This window comes from Leuciscus leuciscus, assembly GCF_965113295.1.
Source record: "Leuciscus leuciscus genome assembly, chromosome: 17".
Taxonomy (NCBI): Eukaryota; Metazoa; Chordata; class Actinopteri; order Cypriniformes; family Leuciscidae; genus Leuciscus; species Leuciscus leuciscus.
Window position 1 is genome coordinate 21,115,594 of NC_138741.1, and position 16,776 is coordinate 21,132,369.

Consider the following 16,776-nt stretch of genomic DNA (forward strand, 5'->3'; position numbering starts at 1 on the left):
CAGAACATAGTTGTTTTAGAGCTGTCATGGGAAATCTTTTAAAGGGACAAAGGCTAAAATGCAGGTAATACACTCGTTTAGTCGATTTCTCTCTCATAATACCACAATACTCTACATAATACAATAAGCTTCAATTAAGCAACTCAACTTTCCTTCATTACTAGTTCTAAAGTGGCGTTTTAGAATTAGTAACAGAGGGTTAGGCTCAAACTGGCCAGCAGCCATTTCACCCTGTAGCCCAAGACTGGTTGCCCACTGAAGCTAAGCAGGGCTGAGCCTGGTTAGTACCTGGATGGGAGACCTCCTAAGAAAACCAGGTTGCTGCTGGAAGAGGTGTTAGTGAGGCTAGCAGGGGGTGCTCAACATGTGGTCTGTGTGGGTCCTAATGCCCCAGTATAGTGACTGGGACACTATACTGCCAAAAAGAGCACCGTCCTTCGGATGAGACGTTAAACCGAGGTCCTGACTCTCTGTGGTCATTAAAAATCCCAGGATGTCCTTCGAAAAAGAGTAGGGGTGTAACCCCGGCATCCTGGACAAATTTGCCCCTTGGCCTCTGTCCATCATGGCCTCCTAATCATTCCCATATACTGATTGGCTTCATCGCTCTGTCTCCTCTCCACCAGTAAGCTGATGTGTGGTGGGCGTTCTGGCGCAATATGGCTGCCGTCGCATCATCCAAGTGGATGCTGCACATTGTTGGTGGTTGAGGAGATTCCCCCATCTATGTAAAGCGCTTTGAGGTCTCAGAAAAAGCGCTATATAAATGTAACGAATTATTATTATTATTATTATTAATTAAACTGTTAAACTGTCAACTTGAGATTTGAATCCGAGACAGAAGGAATTAGTTTTTCACGAAAGAGGATTTTTAAAGACACTCCATTGTTGTTTATTATTTATTTACTCACTTGTGCTGTCAAATTGTTGTATAAACGCAAAATCACACTCGTAGCCGTGCGATGTGGCTGTATATCAGCACGCTGTGGTCAGTGCTCTTGTAACCATTGAGAACATCTTTATTTCGGCCAGTCCTTCTGGAATTTGCTGCTGGCTCTTATGTACAGTAGTGGTTAAACATGAAATATAATTCGTTTTGGGTCAATCAAACAGCCAGTCTTTGTAAGTTACATTATTACGCCATAAGATGGCGGCAAAGACTTCTAAGTGAGTCAGTAGCACAGACTTTTATATTGAAAGGGACGGAAACAAGGACTTTATTTTTTACTTTAAACAGCTTATAAGATGCAACCAACAAATACATTGACTCGCGCTGTATTTAGAAAACCCCTTAACTGTTAAAAGGATTCTAAGACAAAGACATCACTTTCCTCAAAGACATTCTAACTGATTTTTTATTCTGGATATAAGATTGACCTGAAGAATATGAGATGCAGGTAATGCAGTCGCTTAGTCGATCTCTTGCTCATAATACTCTACTCTACATAATACAATAAGCTTCAATGAAGCAAATCCGCATACTGTATCATAATGTATTTTTTATATTCTTGTTGTATAATATTTTAAACTTAAAGGGAAACTTAATTTGGAAAAGCACATATTTTAAATATCTTTAACACATAACATATTATTTGTGAGAATCATTTGAACTGATTTTATTTTTCAATTTTTCTTTTTTCTTTTTGTGCTTTATCAACTCTGTAACAAACTAAGATCAGAAGGATACTTCTCCCTCAAAATATGATTACAAGTGGTCACAGGAGATGCGTTTGAGATACGTTATTACCAGGTGTAAACAGCAATGTGTTTCGGCTGACCACTTGTGATTGCCCGAGGTGGATGTTAATAACAGGTGTAAACAGGACCACAGTCATCCCATCCATCAGAACAATGCATTCATGACCAATACACATGTGTATGATCATTTCCGTTCTAACATGCTGTTGATTTAAGCTGCATCAATGGGCGTCCCTAAGCTACAGTAAGACCTCTCTTACTCCCAGCTTGAGCATTCCTCTCCCGCTGTTGTGTTTACACTGGAGACTGAGTGTGCTTCTTTTCTCAGACAGGTTTGTGCAAGAGTCCTGCCTCAGGATGCCATGTAAGGCCTGATTATCACTGTGCAACATACGGATATGGAGAGAATTCATAGGCACACATGGTGGAGGAAGTTTACAGAATAGCATGGCCAGAATGTGTTTAAGAAAATGATGACTGTTATGACAGCGGTTGTATTTAAATGTTATAAAGAACATATCTCGTAATGGATTAAAATACATATTTTTAGAAGACTTTTGCTTATCAGAATACAAAAATATGTGTTTGTTTTATGTACAGTATGTGTGTGTGTGTGTGTGTGTGTGTGTGTGTGTGTGTGTGTATTCATATATATATATATATATACATGAATACTTTTGTTCATTCAATTGATTAAATATGACAGTTTCTATTTCGAATAAAGACTGTTCTTTCTATTCCTCTACCTAATATGAGATGGTTTTGCATTCCCCCGCAAATGTTTGAGTTCCACCAAGAAACTTTGCATTCCCTTTGCAAAAAGTTTGCGTTCCCCTGAGAAAATTTGCGTGCGCTCTCAAAACTTTCGTGTTCTTTGCGAGTGAACGCAAACTTTCTCGGGAAACGCTAACATTTTGCGAGCAGAATGCAAACATTTGTGGGGGAACGCAAAACCATCTCACATTTTTTTTTCCCACCACCATGTCCTTTTAAGGCTGGGACACACTAAGTTGAGTTTTTTTCGTTTTTTCACCAAGCCTAGTTTTTTTGGTGTGTTCCGCAGCGTTGGCTGTAGTCGGAGGCCGTCTAGGTTTTTTGGGCCGATTCAGCATGTTGAACTGCATATTGTCGGACGGTCGGTGAGAGAAAGAACTCTGATTGGCTGTTCAACTTCGCGAACGAGTAACGAATAAAAGCGAAAGCGAGCAAAGTCAAGACGGTACAGACAGAAGGCTGTTATAATTTCATGTCATCTTACCTGAGCATTCGAATGCAAGAATATTTTCATAATAACATTAGCCGACTGGAATGAAGAAAGTGATCAGCGTGATTGATATTCAAAATGGGAAGCAAGCGCTGCTTTGTTTACGGTTTGTATATCTGCAGTCCTAGTTTCGGTTTCCCTTTTTGAATGACGAAAATAGACTGATACCTGCTGATATACAAAGATATTTACTTACACCCAGGTGCAGACACACATTCTGGTTGACAGTCGCCATAAAGGGATAGTTCACCCAAAAATGAAAATTCTGTCATTTACTCACCCTCAAGTTGTTCCAAACCTGTATGACTTTCTTTCTTCTCCTGAACACAAAAGAAGATATTTTGAAGAAAGTCGGTAACCAAACGACTGATGGACCCCATTGACTTCCATAGTAGGAAAAAAAATACTATGGAAGTCAATGGGGACCAGCAACTGTTTAATTACCAACCTTCTTTAAAATATCTTCTTTTGTGTTCAGGAGAAGAAAGATAGTCATACAGGTTTGGAACAACTTGAGGGTGAGTAAATGATGACAGAATTGTAATTTTTATGTGAACTATCCCTTTAAGTCCTTTTGGTGTGTTCAAGCGCAGCTTTTTGGCCAAGAAGCTTGGTGTGTCCCGGGCTTTAGGAGCTCCGTAATTATCAAAGAATCCTGAAAAATATATACAGTATATTTCATGGTTTCCACAAAAATATTAAGTTTTTTCAACCTTGATAATAAGAAATGTTTCTTGAGCACCAAATCATCACATTATAATGATTTCTGAAGGATCATGTGACACTGAAGACTGGAGTAATGATGCTGAAAATTCAGCTTTGCATCACATTAACAAGAATAAATAGAACACAGTCATTTTAAATTGTAATAAAAATGAACAGTACTGTTTTTAGCATTCACTAGCTACTCACATACCGGTTTAACAAGGTGCTGAATGTGTTGATGTAATGCTTTGTGAAAATTTTAAATGATGGTCATTCTTTCAGTGCAAACAAGACAATTATAAAAAAAATTGGGATTGCACCTTTTTCACGTTTCATTTTCAAGGAAGTTTGTATACTTTTCTCTTGATCTTGGAAGCAATAGCTCATCAAATGATGGAGTAGTAGAGCATTATAACCAGGCATATTTCCGAATGCGTGTAAACGAGCGCACTTTCAGTATTTTAAAGTGCTAATTGTAACTTGGTGGAAATTCTTTTATTTTTGTGCCACTGCAGGCAATGGATTCAGTTGCATGATGGGCTCTATTTTACCCCTACTTAAACTCTCTTCTGAGGAATCACAGAAATCCCATGAGCCTTTGAAATGGTCTGCTTTGCAACCACACACTGAAGAGATTTTAGTAAATCTAGCCTTCTCACACCAAGCTATACATGCAGGTATGTTTTTTCAGCAACATAAGTATGCACACACATGCTATTTGCAATCGAGCATGCACTTAAACATACATGTCTATTCATGTTCTCAGTTGCATACTGTACTTTTTTATTATTTTACGCACTCTCAAGCACAACACAAAGGGTGGCATATGTTTCCACAGCTTAACATTGTTATAGACCGGTTATGCACTGGCGTTTTATGACCAACAAAGTATATGCACAGCAAGCTATAAGCTAGTGTATTACAGCAATTCCTTTTAGATTCATTAATGTAGCTATGTGCCAGCACAGTTAGTAAAAACAGAAGATGTAAGTTATTAGGTTTGTAACCCTGTGCTGCAGTGACCGTGTTTATCTTTATCTCTGCCAGTGTAAGCATTCCTTTGGGTGCTCCTGGAGGCTGGGTAATACTCAGAAGCACAGCCCTGGTGCTTCAATAAAAGGCTGTTGAACTGCATGTGGTCTGCCCTTCAAGGAGAAGAAAGAGAGGTTACAAAGACCTGTTGAGCCTGCTATTTACTGCATCTAAATATCTAGCAGATTATCTTTTTTTATGGATCCGGGCATGTGGTTTTTCTTTTAGCATGATATCTAGTGTCTGGCAGTCAGTAATGATGCTACTATCTTTTATCAGAGTAGTTATTTTTTTCCAACATATCTCAGATTATAATTAACAAACATGTATTGCGTTGCACACACAAATTGATCTCAATTTTCCTCCTGAACCAAAACAACGATCTTATGCTGCGTTCACGTCATGTTGTAACCGTAATTGTGAGAAGGCAACCCGTGACGTCCTCAGACTCTGATTTATGCATTTCTATGGCAACACTATCAAGGCCGAAATTAACCTGCAGCAGTCAGGTGGTACAAGTCAGAGCTCTGTAAGTTGTTTACGTTCATTATTATTGTAATGTTATGTGCTTTGAGACATGAGGTAATTTATTGTCATCTCTTGTGACGCTTTGCAGACTCTGCTCTGTAAGTATGGGACTTGCTACTGCCAATACATACACGACACATTGATGTGAGCAAGTAAGACATGCTGCTGCTTTACAATATAGCATACATGAATTACCCTGTAGCATATCTATACAGGTGGAGCTGGGGAAGGTGGAGGGTGTCTGAAAGCGTTTTGCACTGCTAAGGCAAATGCTACCCAAGTATTGGAAGGTTGAGCAGAAAATAATATATATATTATTATTATTATTATATTATATTCATGTTAAGATGAAATATAACTTGCCACAATTATATTTCTGCACAAAGAAAGCGCTTTTTCTGTGCGTAAAGTTTCAGTTGTTCCTAAATTGTTTCATAAATTTTTTGGTGAATCTTGATTTGTTCGTGAAAACGTTCATACACAGATTTCACGCAGAAATTTGTGCGTACATATGCTAAGTGAATGAGGTCCAATCTTTGTCTGGGATTAAAACACTTGATGGTATGATAATTTTCCAAAAAACGTGCATTCCCTAATGTGGATCCTTTTGTAGTAGATCAGTTCCAGCTTTTCGAAGCAGACGAATTAAATCCTGGCCAGAGAGAGGGAGAGAGAGATGCGCTTCTGCCCCGGGGATGTGGATCTTGTCAGAGTCTATGATGGATTCTTTGGCCTGCCTGAGATTAAGGTATTACTTACCCGCGGTTTCAGAGGTGGGTCGATACAGATGCACTGTCGATGACTGGATAAAGGAAAGTCTTTTCTGTTCTACCAGTCTTATATGATCACTTTTTATTTGGTTGCAGCCTTGGTGTGTAGCACGTACAGTATCTCACCTTATCATCCGCTCAAATTCGTGTTGTCAGGTTGTTGTACATGCAGAGGTGAAGGGTGTAAATTAGCCCATCAAGCTGATGAAATAATCTAACCCTGCAGAAGACCCCGTGTCTAATATCGAGTGCTGATGTAACAGATTTTATTCTGACCGGCATTTTCATCTGGACCGTAATAAGGTCACCAAATTGCTTTGGCTTCACAGAAAAACTGTTTACCACTAGCGATGTATACAAGCATCTCTCAGGTGATCTGGCTCGGAGGCAGGAATGAGGTGTTTATATTGAGAACAGACGAGCAGAGAATTTCAGCTTCCTGATAACCAACCAACCAGAACGTTTGACCAAAAATAGGTAGTAAACACTGCTAGAACAGGAACAGGTAATAAACACTAGAAAGCGAATAAGGGCAGTGTGATTGAGGGAAACGGAAAACCAGATGGACACGACAGAGAACCAGAGTATCAGCACAGTTATAGTAAATACATTTACTAAAATTAGCTACATTGACACTGAACTAAGTACCAATTATTAAACAATATAAACAAATGTTCAACCACTGGTGAAAATGCTTCTAATTATTTTTATTTTTTTATATATAAATTAAATTATCAGTGTAAGAATTAAAAGTTGAATATGAAAATCTACATGATTTTTTGAATGTCTTATTTTTTTGTTTCTTTTCTCTCTCTTGCTTGAATGACAGAAACACTTGAGCTGCATGAACTACAAAAGTTTGCATAATGATCATGTTCTTCAGCATGATTTGAAATGATCCAAAGAGCATCTTGAGCTTCATTGGAAGAAAGAACATTTAACTGTCTCAACAGTGTCACAAATTAAATTATTTTGTTAATCATCCAGAAATAGTGCAGAATCTAAAATAATTCTTAATAATATCTGATATTATTGTTTATTGTATTAATGTAAATAGTTTTAAATAATACATATAAACCATTTGCTGAAATTACACACATCACCTTCAACTGGACTGAAAAGGAATATGGGTAGAATGTCAGATAGCAGCAGTGAAATAGAGAAAAGGAAGTGGCTCAGGGACGAATCCCTCACCAACACTTTTAATCATAAGAGATCAGTAAATAATCTGTAAGACAGCAGTCTCTAATGCTTCACTGATCTCCATTGAGTTTTTTATTGAGATATTAAGAGATAATTATGGCTTCGCTTCTATAATTATACTAATGCCAGTGATTCATTCCAATTCCAATCAGGCATATTGATCAAAGTTCTGCATGCGTTGGCCGCTGACATTTCTGTCGGCTAAAGGTCGTGTGAGGTAATCACGGATCTCCCTCAAACTCTGGAAAAGAACGTGTTGACATTTAATCATCATTCTTCAGAAATCCTCATTCACAGCACATGCCTTACACCGAAATACACGACACACACACTCTCCTCACACTTAACTACCTCGCCAGGGGGGAACAGCACCAGGCATGCCAGTCTGTTTTACTGATAAGTGTGTTTTCCCACAGAAGACGTGAAAACAAAAGCAGCCGTTGCGGTTTTCAGTCCGTTATCTTTACAGACGTATTTCACTTCTGAATGTTAAGCATTGCTTGTGTCTTTATGGCATCATCAGACTTGCAAATAATGCGGAGAGGAGTGGTTTTACACACAAAAACTATGTTTGATGTACAGTATGTGTTTGAAGCCATGCATGTAAACTCCAGATGTTCATTTGATTCTCAGGTCTGTCATCAAAGGCTGTGTGTGTGTGTGTGAGTGAGTGAGCACATGCTGTTGTGCTTTGGTACGTATGCTCTGTATGTGCGGGAAAAAAAAGGAGGGCTACATTTTTTAAAATCTATTTCTCTTATCCTGCCCTCTGACATTTACATTTGAATCATGTTACAGTTAAACATTTTTAAGAATTTCACAGTTGACATTAACTATAGGTGTATGTTTATGTGTATACAGTTGGCTAACTGCATTTGCCATTGTGTGCCCCTCACGCTTCCCTCCACATCCACCATGGTCACCATGACAACAGCCCGTTCATCAGCTGCTGTTTGCGGATCAACCGAAATGAAGACAATTCCCAAATTCCATGACTTAATGGAATTACGACTATGCGTGTCACTAGTTTTGTGCAAAATATGTTTGCAATCCTCCATCTGAGCTTGTGTGTTTCAGGTCATAGCACAAATCTAATAGGATAAAAGCACAGAGCTGAACGCAGGAGAGCAGGGGCCCGAATCAGAGCCCAATGCCAATTAGATTTTTCTCTGACTCCATCTTTTGTTATTTGATTCCCTCTCTGCCATTGATATCTCACTCAGATGAATGGGCAAGTAGCCTATATTTAACATCTAACTCTCTTTGAGGTTATTTATTACATTGGATGCTGTGTGTTTGAGTCTTAACGTGCAAAGCCTGTGTTTTGCAGGACTTGTATCGAGTCTGATATTTCTTTTAGACATGAATCAAATCATCGTTCTCAACGCTCTACACATGTCCTCTAAACCTTGTGTGTTCATGTTTCAAATGTTTTTCAGGTCAGTAAGCAAGGATGGATTAAATTGACTAGAAGTGACAGTTATTGCATTTATAATGTTAGAAAAAAAGATTTCTATTTCAAATCAATTCTGTTCTCTTTATTCATCAAATAATCCTGAAAAATTCTATCATGGTTTCCACAAAAATGTTAAGCAGCACAACTGTTTTCAACATGGATGATAATAAGAAATGTTTCAAAAGTCGGAACTGAATCTGTTTTCTGATTAGTTAAACAGATATTTCCTCTCGCAATGCCTGTTTTAAACACTGAGATATCTCTCAATGTTTATTTTCATGTAAACTGATGTATTTTATAGAGATTATTTAAGCAAAACTTTTTCTACTGAATGAAGCAGTTATCGAGTACATTTTTTCAGACAGCACTGATTTTTAACAAACCAGATTATGTGACAGCTTTATTCCCTCAGTTTTGAACAGTCTCTATACATGTATTCTTGCTCTGCCTAATGGAAAGTAATTATCCCTTCGTTTCCGCTGTAGTAGAACTGCGATTGAATCCAATAGCTAATTACCTCTGAGTCTTTGGTCTGTGTGTGTTGTGTGTGTTTGTGTGTGTGTGTCTGTAACAGTGGTCATATCCATTTGTTCATTTCACTGTTTTAAATATTCAAGCCCATATATGGTATCTTAGCGACAATGTGATTACCGTGTGATTATGTGATAAGGCTGTTGTTCCAGCTTTCATCTCGCCTACTTTTCACTCTCATCTTTGTCTTTCCCCTTGCGTCCCACTGCCGGATCAAGATGAAAAAAGAGTTTCTGAGAGAGAGACAGATGTTCTCGGTTCAAAATCATCTCTTTCCTTTTAAAGTTTATGATGACTATATTTAGTAACGTAGGCCTGTTCTGCTGAATGATGCTTTATGATTGTCATCCTTCCTTTCAGAGCAGAGGTCAGCAGCCTTTTTGACTTATTCCTGAAGTTAGATCGTCACTTCGTAAGGTCATTTTTTTTCAGAAAGAAGATGTGTGTATTTGTGTGAAAAAACTACGTATCATTTTCATCTCAATAGATGAGACGTTCAGCCGTCTTTGGCCATGAGCCAGTTACATTCTATTCTCTGCCTCTATCAATGAGATTAACTGTGCGTTTGTATGAGGCTGTCAAGGAACAGTGAGAGAGGACTCAAGTGCAGAATGAGTTTTAAAACAGTTTATTGAGACACACAGCAGGCGGGACAAGAGAGGTGGGAGAGGAGGTTAACACAATCCAACAGAAGGCAATGCATGAAGCATAAAGACCAACTTGACTTGAATTTGACATTGACTTGACCCACACAACAGGAAACTTAGGCAGGAACAACATATGACAAAATCCACAACTTGGAACAATGGGCAAGAAAGCAAATGAGGCAATGAGTAACACAGGTAGCACAACACACTCAATTACAACGAACTGGCAAAACATGAGGAAAAGAGAACACAATAAATAGTAATCAGGAATAGAGAACACGAGGAACAGGTGAGCACACTCAGAACATGAAGACTTAACAAGGGCTTAAACAAGGGGGCATGGTAACATTAAACAAGGAGGCTGGACGATAGGAACACGTGGCCAACACAAACAGAGAGCCCAAAGCACAAAACAAACAAGGAAACATTGAAACAAGACAGACAAAACTGACAGATGAGAACCCTGACATGAGGCATTTTGGGAAAGCTCTGCAACAACTTCTTCCACCTCATCCATCTTTCTCAATTTTAACATTTTCTCCTGCGGTTCGTGTGCCTGCTAGCTCAGAGACTGTGTTTCACAGAAGGTTCTGCTTTTCACTGGAACATAATAGCTATTTTGAAAATGTTCTTTAGGAACACTGCACAGTTTGATCTGCTAGTTATCAGTACATGCAGATGTTGTGCTTTAGCAAATGAACTCATTTTAGCACACATTGTATTCTGATTTAATGGAATGTAATTAGTGTAGATTGGTGGCGGTTAACATTTCTGTGAAAATAGCACAGTAATTTTGTTGAATTTTTATAATAACCTTGGTGTTATATGTCCATTATCTCTTTGAATGATGACCTTAGACCAGTGTTTCCAAACCTTTTTTTGTGTGTGCACATCCACAGCCCCATTAGTCTCTGGTACCATTTCATTGATGTGAAAACATCAAAAAATGAATCCCTTTTGACTTGTACACAATATTATTTAACATTATCATTAATAGTATTAAAATGGTCATTATTACAATTATTCACTTTTGAAATAAAAAATCACCTAGCAGCTTTTTTTCTCCATTAATATGAGGTACCTGAGCTTGTTTGTGTTTCACAAGTTTTGACAGTTCTGGGTAAACTATGAAAAAAAAAAACAGGGAAAAAACCGGATTTAATCCACTCCACATAGGACAAAGGTTATTTTCGGTTTTGTACAGTGGAATTTAAATTCCATAGAACCAAGATTTTAATTTTAACTTTACACGGTAACACTCCATTTTAGTCTTTTTTTTAAACAGTTCCTAAATTTTGTATGGTACAATATATTAAATTTTTTATCAGATGTATTCCCATAAAAATAAAGGATTTCTTCAAGATTCAAGAATTTGAGGCTTAATGAAATTAGTTGTTTGAATGAATGTGTTTGTTTTTTTCACTGAAAGAACATATGGATTAATATTTCATTTCTTTTCCCCAAAATGAGCTGGTGCTTCCAACATCCACATAGTAAGATTCACTGAATATATCTTATGCTGTATTTGAAAATGGATTTCTTTCCAAATTTTATGAAAGGATAGATCTGTTGATTTAATAGATCAACATCGCCCTCTAGTGTAGATATAAAGCAGCAGTAATCTTACATAATTTAGGAAGTACTACTACTTTGTATAGAGAGCAGTTTCACAGCAAAGATTTGACTTAAGTGTTAGATGAATAAACATAAACTGAATATTTTCTCTTCTTGCTCAGAATATGCCCAGGCTGCACGATGGACTCCAACAACACAGAGTTGGGCCTGTACTCGGCATCCGACGCCCTGGGAGTGGGAATCTACCCGGAATCCACTCTGTGGCCACTGCTCCAGAACACAAGCCTCATCAACCTCAGTGCTGTTTTCAAGCTCAATGGAAGTAATGGTGAGGTTGAAGGTCAATCCTATGATCCTCTGGGCGGCCACTCACTCTGGCAGGTCATTCTCATCGTTATCTTTACAGGACTGCTGTCCATTATTACTATTATCGGCAACATCTTGGTCATGGTGTCATTTAAAGTCAACCGGCAGCTTAAAACAGTTAACAATTACTTCCTACTGAGTTTAGCCGTTGCAGATCTCATCATTGGGGTCATCTCTATGAACTTGTACACTGCCTACATCATCATGGGCCAGTGGGCAATGGGAAACTGGGCGTGCGACCTCTGGCTAGCCATAGACTATGTAGCCAGCAATGCATCTGTCATGAATTTGCTGGTCATTAGCTTTGACCGCTATTTCTCCATTACGAGGCCTTTGACGTACCGTGCCAAACGTACCACCAGGCGGGCTGGAGTGATGATCGGCCTGGCATGGTTTGTGTCGCTCATACTTTGGGCACCTGCCATTTTGTTTTGGCAGTATTTTGTTGGAGAAAGGACCGTTCCACCGGATAAATGCTACATTCAGTTTCTCTCCGAGCCCATTATAACATTTTGTACCGCAATGGCGGCATTCTACCTGCCGGTGACAATAATGAGTGTTCTGTATTGGCGAATATACAAAGAGACGGAGAACCGTTCTCGGGAACTTGCAGGATTACAAGGCTCGAGCGCACGGTTTGTGGGTGTTGAACGACCGCGTTTCCACCTCCGCGCTACTGGGGGTAGCTCTAGAAGCTGCAGCAGCTTCGAACTGGGCCAACCTGGCCACAAACAAAGCTCCTTTCGTGGTCTGAGCAGCAGATTCCACTGCTGGGGGTGGAAGTCGGGTGGCAGGGATAAAGGTGGCCCGCACCGGGAGGCGGATCAGAGCAGCAGTGACAGCTGGAACAACAACGACACTGGACTTTCAGCCGACCACTCGGCCTCATCTGACGAGGACGAGAGCGCGCCATCCACCACACGGGCAATCTTCTCCATTGTTCTCAATCTGCCTGGCATGAGGGCAGCTGTAAGCTCCCAGGTTACTTCTTGTGAGGATTTGGACACGGAGGAAGATCCGTTACAGTCGCCTGAAGAGAAGGACAGCAGGGGTGGCAGTATCTCGTGCTCCGTCACCAACGGCAACAAGCGTTTTGTCGCAAGTATGGGTAAAGTTCCGTCAATGTCCTCCATACAGCCTTCAATAGATCCAAGTGCAGATGGTGGGAACACCACCATCAAATCTGCCTCAGCACCCATAACTTTTAAAGAGGCAGCTCTAGCAAAGCGTTTCGCAGTTCGTGCAAGGACTCAAATCACCAAGCGGAAGCGAATGTCGCTAATAAAAGAAAAGAAAGCGGCACAAACTCTAAGCGCCATCCTTTTCGCCTTCATTATAACGTGGACGCCTTATAACATCATGGTGCTAGTAAACACTTTCTGCAATGGTTGCATACCTGAGAACCTCTGGGCGTTAGGCTATTGGCTATGCTATGTTAACAGTACAGTAAATCCTATGTGCTATGCACTTTGCAACAAGACTTTTCGTACCACTTTTAAGATGATCCTGCTATGTCGCTGGGATCAGAAAAAAAGCAAGCCAAGCTTTCCACAAAGACAGGCTGTGAGGTTTCACAGAAGCATACCAACAGACTCAACATAGCAGCTCAGTGGTGAGGCTAAATTGCTAATGCTAAAATGTAAGTTGCAAGGGGAGATTCCTCAAGTATCTGTACTCTATACTGAAGCGTTAATGTGTGAATGTCAATGTGGATGTGTAGTTCAGTCTCTTAGGATCCCTGGTCACTAAATTTTAACATTAAGGCACTGTGGTTTAGTGTACAAAGAGCTTCACACCTGAGCATGTGCAATTGCCCTAAGTACTTCCTGTGACTTTTATACTTTATGCCTTTTAAACGGCAGTGCCAACTTTCAGGAGTTCAGCAGCAACGTATAGAAAAGTACATTTAAAATGGAAACTGTGTATCTTGAACCTCAGTTGATCGGATCCGATACTCTCAGTTAATTGTTTGAATATTTTAGGGTTGAATATTAGATATCTCATTCTTGTCAATGAACAGAAACTAAAATGTGATTTATTTTTTAAATAAGGCAATGTATATCAAAGTATTTACAGTAAATAATAATAAGATATTTCTTTTTGTAAGTGAAATTTGCTGATTTCTGTGAAAGCGTCCCACACAGAGGTTCAGTATCTTTGCTGTCTTGGTAAGTGTAAGTGTTCTTCTGCAACATGTGAGCCACAGTTGAACACTTTGTAGGTTTTTCTCTCCTGTTGAGATTTTTGGTTATTCATAAACAGCACTTCCGTAAGCTGCTCTTGTATAAAGCGTGGTTGTTTACATTTGTTTTGCTACAAGTATTTCAATAGCTATTATGTACGTTTTCAGTGCACATTGAATATGTTTGTATATGTTTGGAATGCCTTATGTTTGAACTTTGAGATTGTGCACTGATTATACTGGGCTAGCTGTGAAATCATTTATGGAACCTAAAGAATGTGTTTAACTCTGTTTAATCAACATTCAGATTTTGACAGTAGTGTGCGGGGATGTAATTCCATTTACAACCAAACTGTTTGCTTTTTCATCACCTTATTTTGGAGTGCCAGGTAACAAACCAAATTGGTTAGCCACAGTAGCTGCATATTTGCTTAATAAAAAGCACACCAAATTTAGACCTATCAATCAAACATGCATGTTTCTTCAACTATGGGCTCTGTCGGCCCTGTGGAGAAAATAAAATATTTTAAAACACACACAGATTATTTAATTTACCCACTAAAAATGTCCAGCCGTGGACTTTTTCATGCATTTTCATGTTTCTAAAACATAATGTATAATTAAAACACAATGTCATTTCCATCACATCTCAACTGATGTGTTATTTTTAATTACCTTCTGCGATGGAAGTCACATTTTAAACATTTTTGAAATGGTCTTCTCTTTTTCTTGCTAAGGCTAATTTCATAGCTTTTTATGTATCCTAAAAATACACAATTAAATAACATTCTTCACACTTTTTGTCAAAATTAATTGGAAAAAATGAAATAAAGACACAAATTTTACACTTACCATTCATTTCCAACCCTGTTGTTTTGCGGAATTACGAATAATTGCCTGATTTGTAACTTAGCTGTCATTTGTATTAGAGTAATGAAACTAACTTTTTGATATGTTTTTATGTTTTACATTGCAAAAAAAGGCTGTAAGTTTTGTAAGGCCTTGTAAGATCAAAGTTAAAATTGAGCTTCTGTGCGGTGTTGTTTGTGACTGTGTTCGCGTTTTGTTCCAAATTGGCTGTGTACAGGTCAAAGTTTAATGATAGAGTTACTGTCAAATTTGTAATAACTGTTGAATGTTTCAAAAATACAGCCCAGTTTAAAATGCGTTTTTATCCTCAGATTGTTTCTCAAAATAAATGTAACATTTTAAAAATGCATTGTTGCTCTTAGTAAATACACAACATGTTTGTGGAAACTTGTTTGTTGGTTTGTTTTTTTAAGCCATAAAGACCTAACACTGTCTGTTTATGAAAGAAGGTGCACCAATTGCTATTGGCGGCATGTAATAGGAAAAGAAGCCATGTGATGACAGTACTCATGTGATCTAGGAAGAGGAGCAGCACAGCCAATATCACAAACACTTACTTGATCCCTCAATTTACTGGAGGCTCCATCGAGGCAAGTATGCATTTTCTTTCGGTACTTCTCTTTTTATGCATTTCTGTCTTGTTAGATTAATTCACAGCAACAGGTTTTCGGTTCATTCTTGATATCGGGTTAGATCATTTCGGATTAGCAGTGAATTTCTAGACTAATCGTACAGCAGTAAAACTGAGCTTGTACACTGACTGATGTGAGGAATTAATCTGAGAGAGATGTATCAGTATGTAATAAGGCTTATCAATAGGTTCATGCCTTATTGATGAAAAGGTTCCATTTTTAGTGAAGATTGTGTATACATTTTAGTGAAGATTGTATATATATATTTTTTAGTGAAGATTGTGTGTGTATGTGTATGTATATATATATATATATATATATATATATATATATATATATATATATATATATATATATATATATATATATATATATATATTAGTTAAGTTGTACTACTTGGCTATGATCTCTGAAATTTTGTTCAGTACTTATGTTTTTTATATGAAAATGTCACATTTTCTCCAGGCACAGATACAAGCTATGTTCAGGATTAAAATGAATTTTGTATAAATCTGTTGATAGCTAACAGGAAAGTGTGAAGAAGTGATACTACAAGGCTGGAGGACAACACTGATTTCAGGCCTGCTGGCCATAGTCGTACATCAGTTTATGAGATCAGTCTGTAAGCTCACATGACGCTGCTCTGGCGCACTCACACACACACAGATGAAATTCCTGTGCTATTTTCAGGCATTCAGTGTGCAGATTTACATGGACTATATAGAAAAAAGAAATACAAAACAAATCATAATTTAATTTGGTTACACTTTATTTTAAGGTGTTTTTGTTACACTGTAACTATACATTTAAGTACTGGGTAATATTAAGTAAGTACATGTCCTTACTCTAGGGTTAGGATTAGGGTTTTGTTTTGTTTAGGGTTAGTTGCATGTAATTACGCATAATTTATAGCTATTACTACAGTAACTACATATAACATGTAACAATCACACTGTAAAATAAAGTGTTACCTTTAATTTTTTTTGTTTATTATTATTACATAAATGAAATGCTTAATGAATGAGGTTTTGAGATTAAATGAAAAAAAAAAAATATATATATATATATATATTAGGAGTAATTGTGTGTTTTATAATCAGTTCTTTGTGCTTTTTTTGAAGTAACAATTAACACTTTACTTAAATATAAAGTTTAAAACTTTACACTTTACTTAACACTTTACTTAAAGAAATTGTTGACTTCAAAATGAAAAGTCTGTCATCATTTAAGTTAATAAGGGAACATCAACTGTTTGGTTACTGACATTCTTCAAAATATCTTCTTTTATGTTCAGCAGAAGAAACTTGATGACAGAAT

At 37.9% G+C, this 16,776-nt stretch overlaps 1 protein-coding gene across 5 annotated transcripts in view; it reads left to right on the forward strand.

Annotated features, from left to right (window-relative positions):
* chrm3a (cholinergic receptor, muscarinic 3a) overlaps positions 1-15,174 on the forward strand; it is a 118,659-nt gene extending 103,485 nt beyond the window's left edge. For 2 of the 5 annotated variants that reach the window (XM_082144110.1, XM_082144111.1), the window contains one exon: positions 11,571-15,174. In XM_082144110.1, the coding sequence (XP_082000236.1) occupies positions 11,571-13,377 (1,807 nt within the window). In that variant the 3' untranslated portion in view covers positions 13,378-15,174. Of the gene's footprint in view, positions 1-4,182; positions 5,816-5,843; positions 5,976-11,570 lie in introns of those variants that run through there. The other 3 variants (XM_082144108.1, XM_082144109.1, XR_014199454.1) reach the window with 3 other exon arrangements.
* Positions 15,175-16,776: the final 1,602 nt, after the last annotated feature.